This window comes from Fonsecaea nubica, assembly GCF_001646965.1.
Source record: "Fonsecaea nubica strain CBS 269.64 chromosome Unknown Scaff79, whole genome shotgun sequence".
NCBI classification, from domain to species: domain Eukaryota; kingdom Fungi; phylum Ascomycota; class Eurotiomycetes; order Chaetothyriales; family Herpotrichiellaceae; genus Fonsecaea; species Fonsecaea nubica.
The window spans coordinates 79222-101502 of NW_019173752.1; the positions used below are offsets into that span (position 1 = coordinate 79222).

Sequence of the window (22281 nt, forward strand, 5' to 3'; positions counted from 1 at the left end):
TCAATTCAATTGAAGCTCCAGTTGAGTGGAAGCCAGGGGTCCATTACCGTTCATTGCATTTCATTTCATCTCATTTATTCATCTTGCTTATTTATATACTTCTCCACCCCCCTCCCCCTCTCTTTTCTCTGTCATTCCTCCCTTCCCTTCCCTCCAGCAGAGGCCCTGTTCAGAATTCAAGTCCGCTCAGATTCTTCCATCCATCGCATCCCATATCGTATTGGGCGAAAGAAGAATCTACAATTTATCTTCTAGGTAAAAAGTGCTCATGCGGTACTGGCTCTCGCCGTCGTACTGGGCCAGCTCCTCGAGCGCCTGCTTCCCTTCGCGCTCGATCGTCTCCTTGATCTCGGGCGTGCGCGGCGTGATGCGGCATTCGAACGGTTCGGGGCGCATGTTCAGGCCGTTTCTGTTGGTGGGAAAGAAGAAGAAAGTGTTAGCATGTCCATACCGGTATGAGGTAACGTGTGCGCCAAACAGGGAAATACTGCAATGCCGGCGTGACTTACGTGTATGCAAAAATATCCACGGGGATTTCGTTTCCGTCCTTGTCCAATGCTTTCTGGATGTTGAAGCCCCAGAGGATTCTCGCCACCGTCAGGAATGTGCCCTGCTCAGCTAACCCCTGACCGCTGCAGACACGCCGACCCCAGCCAAATGTCATGTAGCCCTTTTCGTTCGGGAAGGGTCGGTGGAGTGGGTGGTCTTCGAAGAAGCGCTCGGGGCAGAAGCGGTCGGGTTCTGGGAACTCGTTCTCATTACGGTGGATCGCCCATACGTTGCCCTGCACCCACGTGTTCTTAGGGATGTACCAGTCCTGCACAACGTCGAGTGTCAGTCACAGGTCTATGAGAAGCCATACCGCGAAGAATGCAAGCAGCCTTACCCTGAAATAATCGTCTTGGATCGGAGCATGTGGCTGGCCTCCAATGATGGCCACCGATCGCCATCTGAATACCTCCTTCACAAACGCGCGGATATAAGGTAGGTCGTCGTCCAGACTAGGACTTCGGTACGATCCAACCACGCGATCAAGCTCCTCCCACGCCTTAGGTAGGACTTCGGGGAAGGCGCAACAAGCCAGGATGAACGTGATGAGAGTGGAACTCGAGGTATCGCTACCGGCTCCAAAGAGATTCCCGTTGAGCGAAGCGATCTCCAGGGTCGATAGATTATACTTAGGGGCTTCGTCGAAGATCTTCTTCGCGTAACATGTGTCGCCATTACTCTTGCGCACGGCCTCTTCGGCGAGGGCATAGTAAAATGAACGACCACGCCCCTTTCCAGCTCCGAGCCCGCACTTCCAAGGTGCCATCCAGTTGGGAAAGTACGAAAGCCCTGTATTCATCGTTAACTTTGGGGATTCTGCTTAAGTCTCTCTGGAAAAGTTCGGACTTACAGGGGAATGTCTCCATCAGCATTGGGAAGGTCTTGCCTGGGACGTTCAATTCGGCGGCTCTTTGCATGACAGCGATGACTTCTGTAATAATGGGATCCTCCTTGCTCTTAATGCGACGATTAAAGCCAATAATGCTCACGACCGAGGCGGCATACCGTTCGAAGTGCATGACATAGTCGGCAGGATCTCGGACCAAATCCAACGCCACGACTTTGCTTTCGTTGTTCTGGAAGCCACTGTAGCTGCGAACATGCTGCAGACCGACACCCATGTGGGTCAATTTCCGATGCAGTCGCCATCGATCCCCGTAAAACATAGAGACGATATTCGACTGGCCCATCGAAAGTTCCCCAAAGACGACCATTCGAGGTCGAGATGAGTAGATACCCGCACGCTTGTCCAACATCTCGGAAGCCGCCCAGGCATCGCAGATCCATACTGTGGGACTCCTTCCGATCCAGTACGTGATGACGGGAGTTTTGTACTGCTTGGCGAGGGCCTCGAAGTAAATCCAGGGCTTGTTGTCTGGTAGTTGGAATGTGTTACCCACGATCGGCCAAGGAAGTGGACCAGGAGGCTGTATGTGGAAGCCAGTTAGCGAGGGTCAGGGTCACTCAATCCGTGGTCAAGCAATATGCGATTTTTCTTACCATCTTTCTCCTCAAAAGGAGCATCCGGGCGTAGTCGGCGATGAGAGCCAGCAGCCCGAAAAATACCAGCCCAATGGCGATTTGGCTGGCACTAGGGGCCGCATGTTGGAGGTGAAGCATTACACCCATGATGAATGGCTGGCTCAGTGGAAGTTGTGTAGGAGTCTCAGACCACCATCTGGTTCAGATCGATGTCTGGGTGACTTGTGGAGGGGAGCTGGAATATATTGCGATCCCCAGAAGGATTTGTACGAGGAAAGGTTGATTTGCTTGAAGATGCCCATTTTTGATAATCCATCGTCCATTACTGCCTATCGGCATGCTGCCATACCGTGCCTCTGCTCTCGGCATTTGTGCGAGAGCAACTCCTCATTTAGCCTGCGTCCCACTGGTTGAGGGCTCTGGTGGTTTTGGGAGAATGGACTTGGTGTGCTTGTGCATTTCTGGACGTGGGGCTTTTGTCCGTGTTTGGAGAACTTCGGTGGCTTTCAGAGGCACGTTTGGCACGTGCAGGCCCCATCTTTTGGGTGGCACACTTGGTGTCGGCCGTGTGCAGTGGTGTTGTTTGTGCGGAGGAGGATGAGGAGACGGAGGAAGTCGAGGTGATGGCGCAGTAAGTACAGAGTACTCCTCGTGCACACATAGTGAGATGACTCGTACAAAAGGATGGCGACGTGAAAGCAAACATGGCGAGCGGGGTTATGACCACCCAGAGGTGGCAGCACAGGCACCTATTATTGGGATGCCCATTGGGAGCCCTCCTAGGTACCTAGCACTATGAAAGTGCCTCGTACGACGACGTGGACGATTCCTCCCCCTGAATCGTTAGTCAGCGAAATGAGGGGAAGCGTCCACCACCATGACCTCAGCCTTGGTTCCTCCACCACATCGTTCCAAAGTACCCTCGTCGTACTGCCCCTTTCCTGCTTGCCTTTATAGAGGGCATTTTAGATGGGCGAAGGCTGCATGCATGTCTGCTATGAGCAAATGCCCCCCTGTATACCGAAAAATGGATTATATCCATTGCCCATTGCTCAATTTATGTCCCACAGATGCAAGATGGTGACATACTTCAGAGCCACCCTCTGGCTCGGGGAACGGCCGGTCGCCTGGGATGTACTCTTGTGGTCCAAGTCCCTAGGCATCTAGGTTTTGTTCAGATCAGGAACTGGTCAATCCTGCCCCACTGGGATTCCAGAGCCATATTGTTCTCAATGCTATCCTTGGGACCAAACAACAGTGACCTGCTCTCAAATACGGCTGTGAGAGCAATATACGCCTTATACCGGACCAAGGACTGATTGGAACCTCTAAGAGAAAAGACAAGGGAATACCTCGTATATTCCTGGACGACACCACTATCACTGCCCCACCCCTTGTCCAACTGTGTGCTTTTCCCGCATCTGACGCGAGATCCTAGATTCTGGGTGGCTTGGATCTTACATACTGGGCTGCACAGATCGACAATTCCACTTGAACAATTAATAAATACCACCTCTCCCCGAGTGTTGACCATTTGTGGTATCGACCGGACGCAGACAGTCCGAAACATCTCCTTATGTAACGAATATAACGCTGAGGGCCGTGACTGGACGAAAGGCGAATATAACAAGTCAAGTATAGTTTAGATCCCTCCTATTGCTAACACTTGCGTCTCTAGCTACACAGCATCTGGAACACCAGACGGACTGGGGGTTCTCAATACCATTCAATCCACACTCACTCATTCACGCATAATCAATTTCGATTCCTGTTACCCGACTCTCTGAATCCCATGCTTTATCCGCCCTTCACACCAAACCAGTCCGTCAAACCCCCTGGACACTACCAATTCACACACAAGCAATGTCTAACTTCGAGGTCATGAAAGCTTGGTTGTACTCGACATATCGAGGATCTTTGAGAGCGACCGTTTCTATGCTCGTCTCCAATCTCCTGATAACGTCCCGTCCACTCTGGATGTTGCTGGATGTCGTAAGGAAGGAGGAGTTTTCAGATGCACTGTCTTGTTCCCGTTTGATTTATGACGCAACGGTGAATCCACTCTGCACATGGGGTTAGGACATCGCCGACCACATTATCAGTTCGAGAGCGGTACTCAAAAGGAGGGCGTTGTGGCTTGAGGACTCTAGACCAGCACTTGTCCGGCAACATTGAAAGGGGTAAAGTATAGCTTCAGGTGAACCGTCTCAGGTGTGCAGAATGACGTGAGGGCAACATGCACATAAGACAAGCATTGTTTGAACAAGAAACTGTTCATTCTGTGATAGAGTGGAGAGAAGATTGCATCAACCATGTCGACCTGCGCTGGAGATGGTGAGCAGTGCGCAGGAGAAAGTGCAGTTGGTCGTGCACTCGCCCCACCGCAGGCTGCGTCACGCTTCCACGCCACCACGCCAGCTCAATCCATCAACGCGCAGCTTTGGAAGCCCGAACAAACATCCATCAACCTCGCCAAACTCATCTTCGGATTCTGCCTGTCACACCGCGGAATCGGCCACCTTTTTGAACCCAGCGCCGGGCATAAGCAGGTCAGATGCGCTACCCGAATCTGGCCTCCTGCGACATTGCCCGAGTTCGGGATCATCCTCGACTGACTGACTCGAGCTGCGCTACAAACGAAGCGACAGATCACCCGCCTCCTTTGTCAGCTCCCACACATCAGTCCTCACAACATGGCCATCCGTGAACACAGAGGGAGGTGCTTCCCCGTCAAAATGATACAGAGACATTCCGGCTGGCATCGTGCCCGGTTCTCCGAATTCCAACAGCCCCTGTACGATGCGATATTTGATTGATCCTCGAAACCCTGGCTGCGTCGTGTACTTGTCATCCAAGGCCTTCCAAATCGATTCATCTGCAGTTCTCGTCTGTACACTAAGCAAGTATTTGGGCCGGCTGGTGCTTCCAGTGGTGTCGTCAATCTTGCCCACAGTTTCGTAACTTCGCAGTGCTCCCCACCAGCAGCTGAACGCACTCCCAGTCGACCCGTCCGCCTCAAGAGGCAACAACTTGGAAGTTCTGGGCATGTCGTCGAATTGCTTGCTGGTCAGCCAGGCTAGATCGCTCAGCTTCACCAGGGCGAGGTAAGGCCATAGTGTCTCGCCAATGCACTTTTCAGATGCTTCTGGTGTGCCGCGCTCTGCGAATTTGGGATCGACGTATGCGTCGGCGGTCGGATCAATGTTTTTATAACGCAGAAAAAGTCCACCGTTGCCGGGACATGCCAGGACGTCGCCCATGTGCTCTTCGTACCACGCGTCAAGCAGCGAGGCGGGTAGGTCCTTTTTCTGGACGCTGGTGGTGACCCATAACAGCCCTGGGACTGGACCTGTCGACGTGGCTGAGTTTGTTATTGAACCCATGGGGAGGTGATTTGAGAAATTTGTCTCTTCTTTCTGAAGGTGTGCTGGGTAAGGAGTCGCTGAATTGAAAACAGTCACGAATGTCGCAGCCGAATGACTAACTTCCGCTTCGAGTGAGAGAGACGACGGCGCCTTATATATCGGCAGATCCGTAACTGTTCACGTTGCCGAGCCCGAGAGGTACATCAGTGAAGTCACTCACCTGTTCGGCCCGTCGCTAATCATCTGGTGGCAACGGGGATGCGCGAACAGCTTATCCGTCCGTTATAATGAATGGCTCCTGCAACATAAGCTTCTCGCTAAGGGCAGGTCGTGCTTCACTGGGATTTCACGTGCATTGCCAGCACATCACTGCGTCTCGGTTGGCATTTCCTTCCCCTCTCCGACACAAGGCCAACCTGTTCAAGCGTGCAGTAGCCTTAGAGAATTGCTGAAGTTGCAGTTCAAGCGGATTATTTACTTTGTCTCACGGGTGAGTAAGTCCAACATTGACGGTCCGTTGGCGATCCGAGGGGTGCTCCACTCGACTCCCAAGACAATGGTTGACCTATTGAATGAAGCGTGACCATGTCCTCGAGTCGCGGTCTCTACGTCGATAACTGAGGGACGATCACACCATCGAGGGTCTGTGGCAGATCACCTGCTGATACCAGCTCAGAATGTAAGACGTTTCAGATGGTCCCTTTGAGTCTACGCAAAATCAATCCAAACCCAGTACTTCATCCACCTGAACCCTTCTTCTAGCCTCCCAATGTGCCTGAGCTCGTTGTTGCCCTCCTCCCCTTCTGTGGTGCCTACCTCTCGATCTTGCCCTTGAGCCTGATGTTGCGCTGCCAATTCCTCCCTGAGACGATCCACGTTCCTCCCCAATAAAGTCGCGCCAGCTTCTATGCTTTTGATCTTATACTTGGTCGATTCCTGACGGATGACCTCGTCCCACATCTTCTTCCAACTTGCCTCGTTGTGTCTGTAGCGCGAGCCTCCGCCTAAGCGTCGGGGGAACTCGCCCGGATTCTCGTTGCCTACCTGACACCCGCAGATCAGCACCCGGCCGTTTTTGGAGGTCATCAACTGCAAGCACCGGCGCGCCATGGTGACTTGTTGGTCCCAGTCGAAGAGATGGAAGACCGAGGTGGAATGGAGGATGCCGACGCGGCCATCGCACTTTTTGCTCAGCTTGCTCTCGGGGGAGAAATCGAAAACGTCGGCTGGGGCGATGAAGTGTTCGGCGCGTGGGAACCTGTCTTCATCCCGGAATAGCTCGTACCCGACCTCGATGAACTCTGGGCGCAAGTCCGCGCCGTAGATGCGGCTAGCATCACCGCCGTCGAAGAGCAGTTTGCGGACGTCCTGCCCCAAGCAACAGCCCAAATCTAGGAAAATCCAGTCCGGGTTCTTCTGACCGTCGGTGCCTTTTGGCTCTTTGGCCATCTTCGGCACGATGTAGCCGTGGTACAAGGGGTGGCTGGACAGGTCGAGCTCGAGGAACCGCCAGCGGCCCAGGCACGGGTATGGGTGCGACTTGAAGGCCCGGTCGCGCACCGTCTTGATGTGCTCTGTCTGTGCTTCGGGCGGGATCCCGGAGTACTCGGTCAGCAGCGTCGCGATCTGTGATGGTACCTGCTCCAACTCCGGTTTATAGATTAGGGATGGGTGCATGAACCTCGCGCCGGTGGCGGCACCAGCGAGGGGATTGTTGTCTGACATTATCTTTTCCTCCCCCCGCCTCGATGGGATTGCTGTGCGCCGTGAGTAATAAGCAAAAGCACCGTCAACTGTGTGTAGAGATTGTTCGCGTCAAAATTGAGACCGGCTGCGCTCAATTTAGTGGAAATGGCGTGCGCACACACACACACACACGGACGGGGCAAGAAAGTATATGTGAGTATGTGAGAGTAGGCAGGTTGAAGTGTCACCTGGGTAAAAATTTTACACTGAGCCACCGCTCTCCATCTCTCGCTCAATGAGAGATTATATAGGCTATCCTGCACCCCTCACCCTCGCTCTCGTTATCCCACAAACCGGGCCGGACGGTCAGGGTGTTCAGGGGCGGCGCCGAGACCTCTTGGCAAAAGTCCGAGGCAAGAAATCAACCAATTCCGTTGAAGTGTTGTTTGATTTGTCTGTTTGTCTGTTTGTCTGAGATATCATGCGCACCAGGGGTTCAAGGATCTCGTATCGTATTCGGCATCGGTGCGCGATACAGCTCGTGGAATTGAGGGCGAGGTGGGCAGACCCAGGCAGACCCAGGCAGACACCGCGGCACTTTTCCGTAACGGGTAATTGTCGCGAGGTGGTGACGATGCGACACCGCGTGCCTGCCTAGTACTCAGGTAGTGAGGCCGGCACCGGGCTTGACGGGGCGACTTGCGGTTGGATTTGACCGGGGCGTGATGAAGAAATGGAGGGGAGGGGAGGGGAGAGGAGGGGGGCTTGGGGGATGATAGGGAGATAGCAAGATATCTCCGTGGACTTTGCGTCGACTTACAGAGGAACTTGAGTACCTGGGTACATGGGTACGTACTTGGGTACTCGAGGTACTCAAGGTACTAAAAATATCTGAGGTAGTGTGTCAGAGGATCTCTTTGGGTACGTAGCCAGGCAGGAACATGTAGGTACCTGGGTTGGGTATGCATGTTTCTAGCTAGGTATCTACAGTACATACTTGACCAGAACCAGCCTGCCACCATGCCCTGCCAAACGCCGAGGCGCCGAGCGAAGCACCGAAGCGAAGCACTCGTAGTCGTACTCGTACTCGTAGAGTGCGAATCGCTTGCCAGTGACGCTGACTGGCATTGGCACTGGCTGTGGCTGTGGGCTTCAGGCGTTGGATATTGCATATGCGGCACAGGAATACGCACATGCACATGAACAGGTAGGTGAATGTGATCTTCTATCGGGTCGACGACAGGGGCAAACAGCAAAAAATCTTCAATCCAGGATCCACCTCTGCTTCTTCACCCGCTGCTTGTCCTTGTCGCTCACGCCCACCTTGGTCCATGCAATGTCAATGTCCAACGACCGCTCCTGGCCCTGCTTCTTCAGGTACGTCACTTCGCCGGTGATGCTGTCTCCGCCGACAAACTCGTCCACGGGGTCCTTGATCAGGAAGATCCCTTGTTGCCAGTGCGTCGCTTCGGAGTGGGGTCCCGTCGAGAACGCGACCACGCCTTTCTCCTTGGCCTCGGCGGCTGTCGTGCCTGCTGCGATACTGTCAGAACGCGACGTCTGGAAGAAAATGTCGAACCAGATGACGAAACCCTCGAGGATCTTGAACCCGTCCTTCCACGTCGTTGCGAAGGGTTTGGTGAAGGTCAAGTCGTCCACTTTGGTCCGGTGCAGATCCAACTCGAGAAACGCGACGCTCTCCCCGGTCAGTTCCTTCTCGTCGGCTAGCCGGACCAGGGCTTCTTCGTGTGCCTTCTCCAGCATCGCCGTCATGTCGAACCCGTACACGTCGCGCCAAAAGTCAATGTGCGAGGCCTTCAGGTCCGAGTCGGCCAGTGGCGCGATGCGCAGCGTCGCGTGCGAAGGGACCATCAAGCCATCCGCAGCAAGGTACTTGTCGCGCGCGTAGATGACCGAGTCGAGCATGGACTCGTACAGCAGACAATAGCCCATCCACTCACTCACGATCACGTCCACCTTGGGCACTGGCAGAGTGACCTCCTCGATCTTACCCCGCACGCACTTTACAACGTCCTGCAGGCCGTTGGTGAAGACGTTCTCGCGAGCCTTGTCAATGATGCCCGAGTTGTCCACCGCAATGACGAGCCGGGCACCCGCTTTCGCACAGAACATGGACAATATCCCCGTCCCACAGCCGACGTCCAAGACGACCTTGTCTTTGAAGAGGTGTTTGTGGTCGTAGATGAAGTCGCGGTACGTGTCGGTACGTATGCGATCCTTGATCATCGATTCATGGATCGCATTGTACGAGTATGATTGGAAATAAGCCTTGTCGAATTGCTCAGCGTTGTTGCTGCCTCGGTCTTTGGTCTCGGGTGCTGCATCCACAAGCGAAGCGCTCGATTCTTGTGGAGGGGCTGACTGCTCGATGCGATCCAGCATGGCGTTTTGCACTTGTTCTCGATAGGCGGAGAATTGACTCTGCAGCGTTGCCAGTTGCTCTCGAAGTTGTTCGACTTCGGAGAGTGGAGCTCCGCTCACATCCTCTTCGAAGACATCGTCGAGACTGTACAAAAGGGCATCGTCCTCTAGGACGGGCTTGAGATACTTTTCATCGTCGAATAGCGCCTTGGACGAGACGTCAGGCTGTGCATGACCGGCCTTGACCTCCGTGCGGATGTAGTTGACCAGTCGGACGAGTCCTAGGTAGTCGAGAGCTAATAAGAGGAAGAGTTAGCACAATCGATCTCTCTTCCTGCATGAATCTTCAGTGTTTACCGAATTCTTGCCTCAACTTCCAGATATCCAAGCCATGGCTGTCTCGGCAATGGGCCAGCATGCTCTGTGCGTCAGGAAAAGTGGCTTCGTCAAGCAGAGAGATGATAGTGAGAGGCTCCTCATCTTGCTCGATATCCTCCCAGCCTTCATCGTTGGTTGTATCGAGAGGATCTGACAGGGAAGAAGTGTCACTGTCGCTGCCGTCCATGTGAGGCTCTGTCGAAGGGGCCATGTTGACGGCTGGGGTCCAGGATTGCAGCACCAGCCTGGCTCAGTAGGATCTCGGCCGTTTTCTCCTCCAGACAATTTCACTTGTAAGATGGATTCCCAACTCCGCGGTACGTGGGATTGAAAGTGAAGACGGATGGTGAAATGAAATTTCAAATGACGCCAAGACAAGAGAGAGATTTGTGTGTCATTTGAAAATCATGAATTCATAGCCAATGGCTTTTTTGCCTCTGCATAGACCATCCTCTCTCCTCCTGCTCTGCACACATTCCAGCAGCCTGCCCTCACAGCTATCTCCATATCCCTCAGCTACACCTGTCTAGCCATCTCGTGGGGGGAGTCTCTGTGATCTCTAACTCTTAGCGCTTCGGATCCAGTTTTCCACTTCCGCCTTAAAGTCCGGCTCATACAGCCAGCGCAAGTCAAACTCCTTCTGCACGACTTCATCCACCAGATCGGCAGGGCGAGAACTCTTCGGCATCCTCCTCAAGTCAATCTGCTTGTTCAGCTCCAAGATCTTGTTGATCCTGTCTTGACGGAACCCCTGCCAGAACGTCAAGGCATCCTCGAAATTGACACCGCCCGACTGAGCCCCCGCCAGGAGAAGCGAGAACATGTATACATCTTCGAAAGCCTGATTGATTCCCTGCCCGGCACTGGGTGGGATGGCATGGGCGGCATCACCCAGAATCACAACCCTACGCTTCTGGGAAGCCCACCTGTCCAGGGGCGGGATGACATAGAAGGGCCAAACGTTGATCTTGTCATGCGGGATCTTTGCCGTGGCAGTGACGGCAACCTCGCCAAATGCTTCGGCGCCCTCCTGCAGGAACTTGACCAAGCCTTCTTTGTCTGCAAGGAACTTGTCCCATCCTTCTCGGCTCAGCTCGTCAATGCGCTTCTGTCTCCCGAAGAACATTTCCGAGGCGTCCGGTTTCTGAGGCGCAATCACGAATGCACCTTTGCCTTCAGCGGTGATGGTGAGGGGTTGGTCAATCTTTCCGTAGGGGTAGGTGACTTGACTCGCGGGGACGGCTGAGGTGATGCCTGCCATTCCGATGAACTTTGGCTCCACGTCTGGATAGAGGTATTTTCGAACAGACGAATGGATCCCGTCAGCTCCGACGAGGATGGACGCGGTGGATTGTGTGCCATCAGCCGACTCCCAGACAATGTGATGGTCGGTCTCCTCGACGATGTGAGTGTACTTTCGACCAAACACCACGGGGATACCCAGCGACTCGACCTTGGACAATATCACGTCGATGAGCTCGTGGCGATAGCATCGATTCGCTTGGTAGCCGTATTTCTCCTTGCCGCCAAACTCGTAGGTCTCGACGAGGTCACCGTCGACTGTCACCACCTTGAGAAGTTCAAAGTTGTAGCCCCGGCCACGGACATCCTGGTACAAGCCCAGGGCATCCAAGACCTTTAGGGCGTTGGGGGATAGCATGACTGCGCCGCCGATGTTGAGGGGCGCTGGTCTAGACTCGTAGATTGTGGCCTTGATGCCTTGGTCATGCAGAGCCAGAGCCAACGTGAGGCCCGCCAGGCCCGCGCCGATGATGGCCACTTCGGGGGTCGACATGTTGAAGTTATGGAGAGAGAGAGGTTGTGTCAAAGTGTCAACTGCGTAGGTATATTGCGGCTTGCTCTTTCGTCGTTGTCGTCGTAGACTTCTTCTTCTGTTTGTAATTTGAGATATTCGTGCGAGGTGAAGCTCTTTGAACTATGCAATGGATAAAGAAGTGTTGTTGCGTTCAAGCCAGACCTTTCGTGTCGTTTATGATATATATATACCTGTCGAGGTGTCCTCGAGTGCTTATCATCCGTCGTCGTCAGGCGCCCCAACTCAACGTACGACAACCGGGTATGCCCTGGCTAGCAGGCATTTCTCCTGCGGCACCGAGCCTGTACCCAGTACGTCCTGACTCGATTGTGACTCTATCGCTCTCCGTATCTCTTTCCCGTCCTCGATCTCTCGGTGTGTATGCGTGTGTGCGTCTCTCGCTCTCGATGGCCACGGTGATGGTTGACCGAGTATACCCCGCTTCTTAAGGGGGGTGGTTGAGTATCGGTTGAGTGCCAATTCAGCTGTGTCGCTCGGTCGTAATGCACAGACAAACTACAGATTGTTGTGGTTACAGTTACATGTCCGTGCATACCATCCCTGGGGGTTGCTCAGTGAACTGCAACCGACCACTGGCCCAGACCAGCTGGACAGATGTTAGACCGGGGTACCAGGACTCGCTGTTAACGTGACGGCGGCATACCTACGAGTTAGTTGCGACGGCAGGTATTGTACCGAGTATGGACGTATGTATGTATTGCATAAAGCCGAGACCGAGCCCCTGCGCAATGCGAAAGGGTGCGAGGTGCAACATCCTCGGCCGAGCAGAGAACCAATCGTTCTGTGTACTCGGTACAGGCATACCATACCATACAACGCATATATCCCCCATAGGTAAGATATAGTCTATAGTCTATAGACATGCTATTGAAAGAATACTCGCTCTTCGGGGGCTGGGATGGGCAGACTAGATTCAGGAGCTGTATTGAGCGAAGCGAAGGAGATCAGAGCAAAACGGGAACGGTGAAAAGGAGGTGGAGAGCAAAAAGGAGAATGGAATCCTAGAGAGGATGGCGTTGGAACCTATATGCGGTACCCCTTAGAAACTTCTGGGAATGAAACCTGGATAGCTGCACCTCGTTGGACCGGGTCGGGACAAGGCCACGTAGGTATGTCTGTATGGATATATGTCTACCTACAGGGTAGGTACGTCTGTAGGGACATGCTACGCTAGCTCGACACAAACACTCCAAAGTACTGTACTTGTAGAACATTAACCCCCTACCCGCACCTTGGTTTCACCCCTCCCCCAACCGTCTCGACCTCGGAATGTCCAGAAATCTAGACATCTCTCGATCTCGAAGTCGGTCGGTCGGTCGGTAGATTGCGGTGTCACCATCGCCCCCAGCACCACTCCACATGAGCAGAGCACGAACAAACTGTCCACGGTACACTAGCCCATCTCGCTGACGGGCCCGTGCGTCTCCATCTTCAACGTCTTGAACAGGTCGTGCCGGGCCCACCAGCTGCGCAGGCGCTTGCCGAAGATGTACACGGGGATGGCCAGGAGGGAGAGGAAGATCGAGGTGCCGCCAAAGACGTACATGATCTGCTCGGGCCCGCTGTCGGCGACCCAGTTGTTGGCGTAGTTGGAGAGGCCGTAGAACATGAAGTTCTGTAGCGGGGTGAAGAGTGTTAGTAAAGGTCCGTGTGGTACAAAGAAGATGATATGGAGAGAGCGAGCGTGGAGGGAGAAAAGGACGAAAAGAGAAAGTTGCCGTAGTAACGCACCTTGAACAGCATGTTCATGACAAAAATCTCGTTGCTCTGTTCCCGGAACGAGTCCAGACCGTACGACAGCGTCGCGAAAATCCCAATCAACACGCCCACCATCATGACTCCCTGCAGGAACGCGCACAGCTCGGCCGCGGCGCCGACCTCCAGGGTATACCCGAACAGGAACATCCCCAGACCACACGCGACGCCGGCCGGGGCCATGAACCACAGACGGAATTCAGGTTCGCTAAAATCGTGCCCCCAGGCATGTCAGTCTCGGGTTGTCTCAGAGAGAGAGAGAGGAGGAGCGAGGAAGATAAATGAGGGACTTACTAGACGCCCTTGTTCTTGCGACCGAGGTATTTGATCACGTAGTCGCTGGTGACGCCGGTGATGATGGATCCAATCAAACCGCCGATAAACGGACCGAATCCCACGTATCCGATCTGCGAGGCGTTGAACATCCACGGAGGCCCGGAGAAGATGCCGGCCAGGATGATGGCGGATCCGACATACCTGATGAGCAGTTAGAGACTTGTTAGGAGAGTATTCCACATGACGTGGAGGGGCGGTTTAATGGTATCATCAGGCCCAAAACTTACCAGCTGTTGAGCACGCCAGACGCGATAACGGCATAACAGGCCGCCGGGTTGAGGAGAGTCAAAAAGGGCCCGAACAAGAATTTTAGAACATTGTCGTGCGAGTAGACGCCCGTCCAGACGGCCAGCTCCTGCACAAATGTCTTCTTCTTGGGCACGTCCGTGCGTTCGCCCTGGCCCGGCTCGCCCACCATTTCCTTGTGCGTGGCCTCGATCACGGCCAGGTCCTGGAGCTTCTCGTCGACGGCGGTGTCGGTGTTGTAGCGCGTGTCGCGGATGTACGTCGTCTCGGGGCAGAAGAGGAACATGAGCACGAACTGCACGACCAAAAAGATCTGGAACATGTGGAACAGCCACAGCCAGCCGAGCTTCTGGAACACCTGCCCGCAAATGACCGACGCCAGACTCGAGGCCGAGTTGAGGATGAAGTTGATGATGGATATGCGGAGACCTCGCTGGTGCACAAAGTACATGTCACCCACGGCGGACACGATCAGGGACTCGAAGGCGGATGTCGAAAACCCTTGGACGATGCGCGCGGCCAGCAGATATTTGTAGGAGATTTTGGCCTCGCCGATGGCCGTTCCGACAATATCGAAGAGCGTCGACACGAGAAAGACCGGTCTTTTACCATATTTGCGACTGAAAGCCGAGACTAGAGACAAGAGAGGCGCCCACGTTAGTTTCGACAGTCTTTCTCACCCGGGGGACATCCTCTAGAAGTCCACGTACCGAATGGTCCAATACATCCTGCAGCCAAAAGATTGTAACCAGAAACCAAGACGACCGTCGTTATATCCGTGTTGAGCTCCTGAGACATTTCGAAATACGACGCATTGAGGAAAGGGCCCTAAGCGACACCACAAAGTTCAGAAACCATTGGCTTCACCGCGTCGTCGCTCTCTTGTTCGCTTACATTGGTGCCCGCGTTAAGCATCGAGCCGAAGCAGAGGATGGCGATGATGACTTCCTTCTTCCATAGTGGCCAGTTCAAGGGACTGTACATGTAGCGAATCAGCTCCATTCTCCATGTGAGGAGGAACGGACGATCTATGCGAAGTATGAGGTACCAGGCACGCGCAACTTACTCATTGGGGTCTTCGCTGGGTTGAGGCGACAGCACGATATGAGCATCAGAACCCTTTCCGTGCTTGAGCCCTGAGGTGATGTCTTCCGAGTGGGCGGCTTCATCGTTCAGCAGGACCGTGCCGGGGACGTGGTCCAGCTTCCTGTCTGGTTGATGTCAGTTCGCCGCCGACCGTGGAATAGAAAAAGCGTGCTTGCCTTCCAGGACTCCGAGACCCATTGTTGCAGGGCTGCGACCACCAAAGAGGTTGAACCACTCGGGGAGGTGATGATCTTGTCTTGTTTAACAACCGATTTCTGTCCGTCCAGAGGACCCAAGGGAACCAGAGACTGTCTGTCTGTCTGTTTGTTTGTTTGGTTGGGCGACTGGGAAGAATCGAGTGTCGAGTCGAGAAGATGTCGATGCAGTGGTCTGACGCGACTACTTGTACTTAATATGCCCAAAGCCCTCGGCCCCTCATTGAATCTCGCTCGTTGGGCAATTTATTATTCGACCTCGTGCATAAGGGAGTTTGGCAGGATGCAGGAAACCCAGCTCGAAAGCTTCGTTCGCGTGGGTGTCCAAGATAGACGTTTCTCCAATGATCTCGCCCCATGGGGCAGGCAGACCAGTCGACGGAATTGCCCCAGTTCGCCGAGAGTCGTCCAGGTGGTCCAGGTGTCCAGTCCAGGCGCCGTGGGTCTGTTCCGGTGCCCATGGGGGGGACCAGGGGAGATGGACCAATCGCGGGTTTATGGTGCGTGATCAAGTACAACTGCCGTTGCTTGAACCTTTGCTCCAGAACAGAATAGTAGTAGAGTCGGACGGACGAGTGGCTGAAGCCATGACCAAACACCCCCTGTTTAGGCCCGAGTAGTCGATGCTAGTGACGCCTTGATGATTCCTCCCCCCATCGACGGGTTTATTTCGTCTAAGGATCTGCCGAGCTCTGACTCAGTCCTGTATGAGAGGCTGGTAGGCTGGCAAGTGGCGGGCGTCCGGTAGAAGCACCCTAGCATCCCCCTTGGGTGGTTCCCCTAATATTGGGTGCTTATGAAATCCTCGTATATTTGTATCAAAGATTGAAATGCCGATGGTTTCTCTCAGCCGAGAGAGATTGACAGTTCCGATGTAGGAGAATGAGCTGGAACAGTTTGATTGACCACCTGGGAGTTAGGAGTAGGAGGAGATGACCAGCCACAGCTCCAATAATTGTGGTTTTAGGCGGTGATGGTGACCCAGAGTCCGGACAACGAAGAGCCACAAAGTGGAGTTTGTGTCCGAATCTGGGGGTCCCGCACCCGGGGACCACCACGACAGCGAGGAGGAGGAGGTGGTGGTGGGTGAAGAAGCTCTTCTCCTCTTCATCCTCCTTTGCCAGTGACAACAGCCACAATAATAATACTAAAGACCTCTCGCAAAGGGGACAAAGACTACCTATACCCTCTCCGTCCCTCGTCGCCATTTTCCCACTTCCCCCTTCTCCTACCCCGAGTTTTGGAGCCTGTACCGCATTTCCTGGGGCAGCCTCGCATTACCCTAGTGCTTGTAGTCGACACGTGTCAAAGACAATCATGGACAAAGTAGTAGTAGAAGCGAACAATGGGCATTCTCCCCGGACCTTGTGACCACTCACGCCCATTCAAGATGCAGAGATGGTGTTGATCCCAGGGCTCCAACCGGGACCGGCGAGGCTCTTGCTCTCTGCCTCTGTAATTTTCTGTTTTGATTAGCGACAAGGAGAGTTGCCGACGCTGACACCATCGTGACCACTACAACCACTACAACCACCACGACCACGACCACCATCCCCTTGGCCAAAAGGTAAAATTTCAAAACTGCACACTTGAAGGTTCTCTATCCGAGGGCTCCATGGATCTTGAGGGAAGGTCCCGGCAGTTAATCACAGCCTTCATCGCACTGGACTCGTTTAGTATATTACCCAAAACATGTCGACCCCTTCCCGGTCCGGTACTTTGATCAAGTACCGAGATCACAGGGCTGATGTGCTAGACCAGCCAAGAATTGTTTGCTTCTACCTCGCACCTATCTACGACCAGGAGCCAAGTACGAGTTGGGCACAGTTCAGAGGGAAAAAGGAAAAAACAAACGAGAAACATTTAGGCGCCGGATCCGCTTTCGACGTCTAAATGATCCCTTGGACTGTTCTGGTTCGCCTTTAGATAAGCCACTTTGGATGTGTTCCTACTCGTGCACAGGGCTTTACTTGCGCGTAGCCCTTACTGCCGAAGGTCTGGAATTGGACACTACTTCTCGGATACGCCGAGACTGTTATATGCAAGAGAGACCAGATCTATTTCCGTCATAGTGTCTTCGTTGCACAAAGACCGTGTTATGGTATATGCCGATGAGGCTGAACAATGGAAGTCGCAATCATCTCGTTCCCTAGCCTCCCCTGTTGCGCCCTGACTCTTTTATGATTACACGATGCTATCCATCGTCCGAGCACTCCAGAGACACGTGAAGAGAGGAGAGTGTGTGGACTTTCCCAGAAGAGCTGAGAGGAAGGCATTGCTGCCCCAGGTCAAAATCCCACCTTCAAATATCCTGTCTATGCGAAACCTGTCCAGAATGTTGGCCGTCGCTAGCCATCATGCCTTGGACTTATTACCTCCATCTCTGTTGAAGGCTATGCACGACGCAGCAGAACCTCTCTCAATTCGGTTGTCCGGACTACCACAGGCTGCTCGGGTGGCAGCTCCCCACACCGTTCCCAAGCCAACAGTTGAAGCCGCGAGAAGAAATTGCTCCTTAGCCGCTTCTCTGGAAGGCCGTGCAATACCAAAAAAACGTGAAGAATGCTCTGCGAGAATGCAAGGTAGGCAGACCTCCAGGGTATTGTACGTCCGTCGTCCTTATCAGTTATATTGCTCCGTTACTCTTGTTTGAGAGTGCCCCGAGGTCGATGATACGCTGCAGGATCGGTCGAGCGACTATATATTACGCTGCTGGCGTCCTATTTCGAAGTCATCAGTCCATACCTTCATGCAGGATCCTACATATACGCACACACGCATGTACATGTCAAAGCAGCCTCCCTGATTGACTGACTGTTTGTCTACCCTAACGGATGATGTTGCAGGGATCCAATCTTCAATGATGCCCCGATCTAGACACAGACCCTCTGGGACATGCAACGTTGTTCACCTATGCGAGACCACAGACGGAAACCGACACTATACCTACGGAGAGAATGTGTGTAGGGCGTCAATGGATTGGTCACTGGCCGGAGAATATATGCAGCACAAATTCAAGAGGACGGCAGAGACAGAGACGCGAGTGAGGAGGCTAGATAGTCTGGATCCAAACGATCTACCACATATTCTACTGAGCTGAACAATCGCATCTACTGTAATAACAGTGATGCTACAGTGGTGTCTTCTACCCCCTTGTAGATGCCAACATCTCATCCATCATTCACCTTTCAAGACCGCCTCTTGATGGTCAGCCACGACGGTCACTTTACCCTCAGCCTCGTTCTCACTCGAAGGCGTGCTGCCGATATTGACCCCGACTGCCAACAGACGCTCGTCGAGCGCCCGCCGTCGCTCCTCGTCGAGATGGGACAGGTCGACGGCAACCTCGTCGCCGAACTTTGCGGCAATCTCTTCGAGCGAGAGGCCGTTCGTCTCGGGGAGGCGCCACAGGAACGGAAGGCAGGCTGCCGGCACGAGGATGAAGACGAGGTAGTATCTAGCGTATACCAGTCAGCAAGCACATTCACACAACCGCAATCGCAATGGGCGGAAAGAAAGGAGCGTAATAGAGAGAACATGACTCAGAGGAAGAGCCAAAAGGATAACACTCACTTCCATCCAATGTCGGCGAACGCGGTCGGCGCGACCTCGGTGTACAGCAGCGTCGAGGCGAAGAGCCCGGCGATCGAGGTGCCCAGTCCGTGGGCGCGCACACCAGTCGGGAAGATCTCGCTGCAGTACACGTAGCTGCTGGCGTCTTGGCTGCCGCCGTAGAACGTGACGAAGAGGAACAGGAACAAGACCCCCGCGGCGTTGCCGCCCTTGTTGTCGGTCCCCGCGTACGTGGCCACCATGGCCGTCTCGATGATCATCATGCAGATGCAGCCGCTCAGGCCGAAGGTGATGATAGGGATCCGGCCCAGGCGGTCAAGCAGCATGGCGTTGATCCAGTTCATGAACGCGGCCCACGACGTGTAGATGGCGTACAGGAGCAGCGGGAGCCATCCGTACAGACCGAGATTGTTGTACAGCAGCACTTGATAGTTGTTGATCACCAAGACGCCAGTCGACTGAGCAGCGCATCTGCACGAGAGCGTTGGTTAGGACAGAGGATATACAAAAATAAGGGGAGGAAGGGGAGAGGGGGATCGAAAACATACTGCACCAGGAGACCCGAGTATATCCGCTTGCGATACGAGGCGCGCTGGAGCATGCCCCAGATCCCGTGCACACCCGTCGCGTTCTCCAGCTCGATCTGCTTCGAGATCTGGTAGAACTCTTCCTTGGCCGCCAGCCCGGCGGGATCGTTTGGTCGCGAGTGCAGTTTTTGGAGGATCTCGAGCGCTTGGAGCTCCCGGTTCTTGGAAATGAGCCATCGAGGCGATTCAGGCAGCCACGGCGAGCCGATGAGGAGGACCAGGGGCGCGACAATCTGCAGACTGAGACATAGACGCCACTGGACTTGGGGCGCTGCGAAATAACAGCCCAGACCGGTAAATGCGGCGGCTCCCTGAAAGATTGGTTAGAGCTACAATCTGTGGCGAAAGGGTTACAGATGTAAACTCACGTAGCCGCAGACGACCAGAACGCCGTGTGAACCTTGGGTAAGTTGTCAGAACCCAGCTCAAAGGGAGATTACTGTCACGAGGGTTGATTACCTGTCATTCGACCTCTTTGTTTTGCAGGTGATAGCTCCGACTATAGCGCTTGTCAGTACAGTGGCACCTTTCAATTCACACGAATCGACTGACCATGTATGCAGGCACTGTGACTTGGATCATGCCAACACCAACGCCATTGAGGAAACGCCCAACGAGAAACATGGCAATATGAGCCGCCCCGCCTTGAATCGCAGCCGAGATAACGCAGATGGCGCAGACGATCTGAATAGATCTGCAACGGCCGAGTTTGTTGAGAATCCAGTTGACGATGAGAGCACCGATAATGCCACCCCCGGCGAATAGACCATTGGCAGCTAGTTCTCATTGTCAGGCATATACAAAAAAAAACCGCCAGTGAACCCCTTGCTTGCCACGTACCGCCTATCATATCATTTCCCTTGTTGGCGTTGGGCCCCGTGAGAGAAAGGTCAAAATAGTCCCAGAACGCGGGCAGACCAAAGACGGAGCCAATGATGGACGAGTTGTACCCATACGTAAAGGAACCCAGCGCGCTGAAGAAGACGACGGAGAAGTTGTACGTGTTGGCCTTTGCGGAGTGCGAGGCGTCAACCACGTCTCCCGCGTCATGCCTGAACAAGCCCATGTTGAAGAAACGAAACAGACCTTGGGACGATCAAGTCAGATCCAACAGATTGGGACCGAAAAAGGGCACAGAGGAACATGCCATGTCCGTCACCAGGGGTTTATATTCCTCATGCAAGTCCAACCACGATGCAGCCACGAGGCGAAAGTGGATGCCATCTTGGGGTCGAACTAGGGTCATCACTGGTGATGTACTTGGAGAGAGAGGGTGCTCGCTGCTCTGTAGGGCACCATGGTGTTGGAGAACACGGCACCATAGGCGGTGAGAATCCGACAATCGGCAGCGACGGCGTCCAGCCTGGTCGCCTCGGTATTATGGGTCGCTGTTGTGTTGAACCAAGGAAGATGAAGCATGTTGACACCATGTCTGGGAAATGGGTTCCGTGATAACCAAGTCCGAGAAACTCTGAGTTTGTGGGGAAATTTGATGTGACAAAATTTGGGGAATGGAGGGTTGGAGAGCCACTCTCTCCACGCTGGGGGAGACGTGGAGAGTCAGCATCATACAACTCAGAAAGCTGCCTATAAAGATCCACAGGGCACACACACCCTCGTGCGGTTCTCGTAGGCAGTCAGACGATCCTTCACTTAACCTCGGGTATCATGTTAGTCTGTCGGCATTTCTAACAGGAGGAACATTTTACAGGGTGCGAGATGCGCATAGTATCTTCGGTTTTTCAAACAGCGATGCCAGAACTATGCAGGATAGTGCTTACCAGACTAAGTCTCTTGAGACTATAGTTGCAGAGGTCGTCTCGACTATACGAATCGTTGTGGGTCCACATTGAGATTACACTATTTCCATTGGTCGGAATGAGAGTCTTCCGCACTAGAGACTTTTAGTTAGACTACCACAACCTAAAGCTTGCTTTTTACTGGCTCCTCCGGCTATTTAGAGCCCTTGACTATCGCAGAAATAGTTAGCGACTCTTATTGCACTTATAGTGGATTGTTAGTCAGGGCTCACATGGAGACTATTCTCGGGACTACACTTGTGGTCCTGGCAGCTTATATATGACCTGATCAAGTAGTCGGCATCCATATCCACTGGGGCTCATCGTAGGGCATTCCGGGGTTCGTCCTGCCGGACCAGTTCGTTGGGATCATCGGTACCAGAGCATTGGGACGGCTGGTTTGTTCTTAGCAGGAACATACCCGACACAGAGGATGATGTTAGACAAGAGCTGCAGCTGAAGAGCCTTGTACGGTGCCTCTGGAATGGTCCTTGCTGTATGAGTCGCACCACAGTCTTGCCGATACGTTGCCTTCCTAGATCAACGAGTTCGAGGGATGTCCTGTACAAGTATACCCAGTGCACCAGAATGTAGAAGGGAACCGAAGCCATGATCGAGGGCTCACTGTGCTTTCCCCACTTGTTGTGAGAAGCCCCGCTATCCTCGAGCCGTTACCGTAGCTCTAGTTGTAGGCAGGTAGTCGTTTGAAGAAGGCTAAGAGGGGCCAACCTATGCTTATACACCGAGACAGAGGCGGTATCGGAGGAACAGTCTGGCTCATCGGCAAGGGAGCCCTGCTAAGGCGGAGAGCAGGCGACGGGGCAGTAGTTGGAGACGTGCATGAAAATGTGCTTGGCCAAGCCCAAGATGTAAAGATGTGACACTGGGTCAAGATACGCGACCTTGCAGGCGAGGTTCATTGTTCTGTTCTCACGCATCAAGTCCAGACCCATCTATTTAGCGAAAGGGGCAAGTTCCCCAGACCGTGACATCCATTCTCGGAAA

At 53.7% G+C, this 22281-nt stretch overlaps 6 protein-coding genes across 6 annotated transcripts; all 6 read right to left on the reverse strand.

The window, feature by feature from the left end:
- Positions 1-237: 237 nt before the first annotated feature.
- Positions 238-2178, reverse strand: AYO20_09061 (hypothetical protein; the record flags this gene model as incomplete). Its single annotated transcript, XM_022647333.1, has 5 exons — positions 238-409; positions 510-817; positions 887-1338; positions 1400-1976; positions 2050-2178. 5 exons carry the CDS (start codon positions 2176-2178, stop codon positions 238-240), a joined length of 1638 nt encoding a protein of 545 aa, XP_022496697.1.
- A 2483-nt stretch (positions 2179-4661) lies between these two features.
- Positions 4662-5414, reverse strand: AYO20_09062 (hypothetical protein; the record flags this gene model as incomplete). The annotated part of the gene is made up of 1 exon (XM_022647334.1): positions 4662-5414. The coding sequence occupies one exon, from the start codon at positions 5412-5414 to the stop codon at positions 4662-4664; it is 753 nt and encodes a 250-aa protein (XP_022496698.1).
- A 690-nt stretch (positions 5415-6104) lies between these two features.
- Positions 6105-7121, reverse strand: AYO20_09063 (hypothetical protein; the record flags this gene model as incomplete). Its single annotated transcript, XM_022647335.1, has 1 exon — positions 6105-7121. One exon carries the CDS (start codon positions 7119-7121, stop codon positions 6105-6107), a length of 1017 nt encoding a protein of 338 aa, XP_022496699.1.
- Positions 7122-8345: 1224 nt separating this feature from the next.
- AYO20_09064 (hypothetical protein) lies at positions 8346-10053 on the reverse strand (the record flags this gene model as incomplete). Its single annotated transcript, XM_022647336.1, has 2 exons — positions 8346-9760; positions 9822-10053. The coding sequence occupies 2 exons, from the start codon at positions 10051-10053 to the stop codon at positions 8346-8348; spliced, it is 1647 nt and encodes a 548-aa protein (XP_022496700.1).
- Positions 10054-10401: 348 nt separating this feature from the next.
- AYO20_09065 (hypothetical protein) lies at positions 10402-11637 on the reverse strand (the record flags this gene model as incomplete). The annotated part of the gene is made up of 1 exon (XM_022647337.1): positions 10402-11637. One exon carries the CDS (start codon positions 11635-11637, stop codon positions 10402-10404), a length of 1236 nt encoding a protein of 411 aa, XP_022496701.1.
- A 1435-nt stretch (positions 11638-13072) lies between these two features.
- On the reverse strand, positions 13073-20543 carry AYO20_09066 (hypothetical protein; the record flags this gene model as incomplete). The annotated part of the gene is made up of 14 exons (XM_022647338.1): positions 13073-13294; positions 13411-13642; positions 13729-13911; positions 13998-14649; positions 14727-14844; positions 14911-14992; positions 15083-15227; positions 18503-18774; positions 18891-19361; positions 19439-19788; positions 19846-19877; positions 19937-19976; positions 20030-20253; positions 20318-20543. The coding sequence occupies 14 exons, from the start codon at positions 20541-20543 to the stop codon at positions 13073-13075; spliced, it is 3249 nt and encodes a 1082-aa protein (XP_022496702.1).
- Between the last annotated feature and the right edge of the window lie 1738 nt (positions 20544-22281).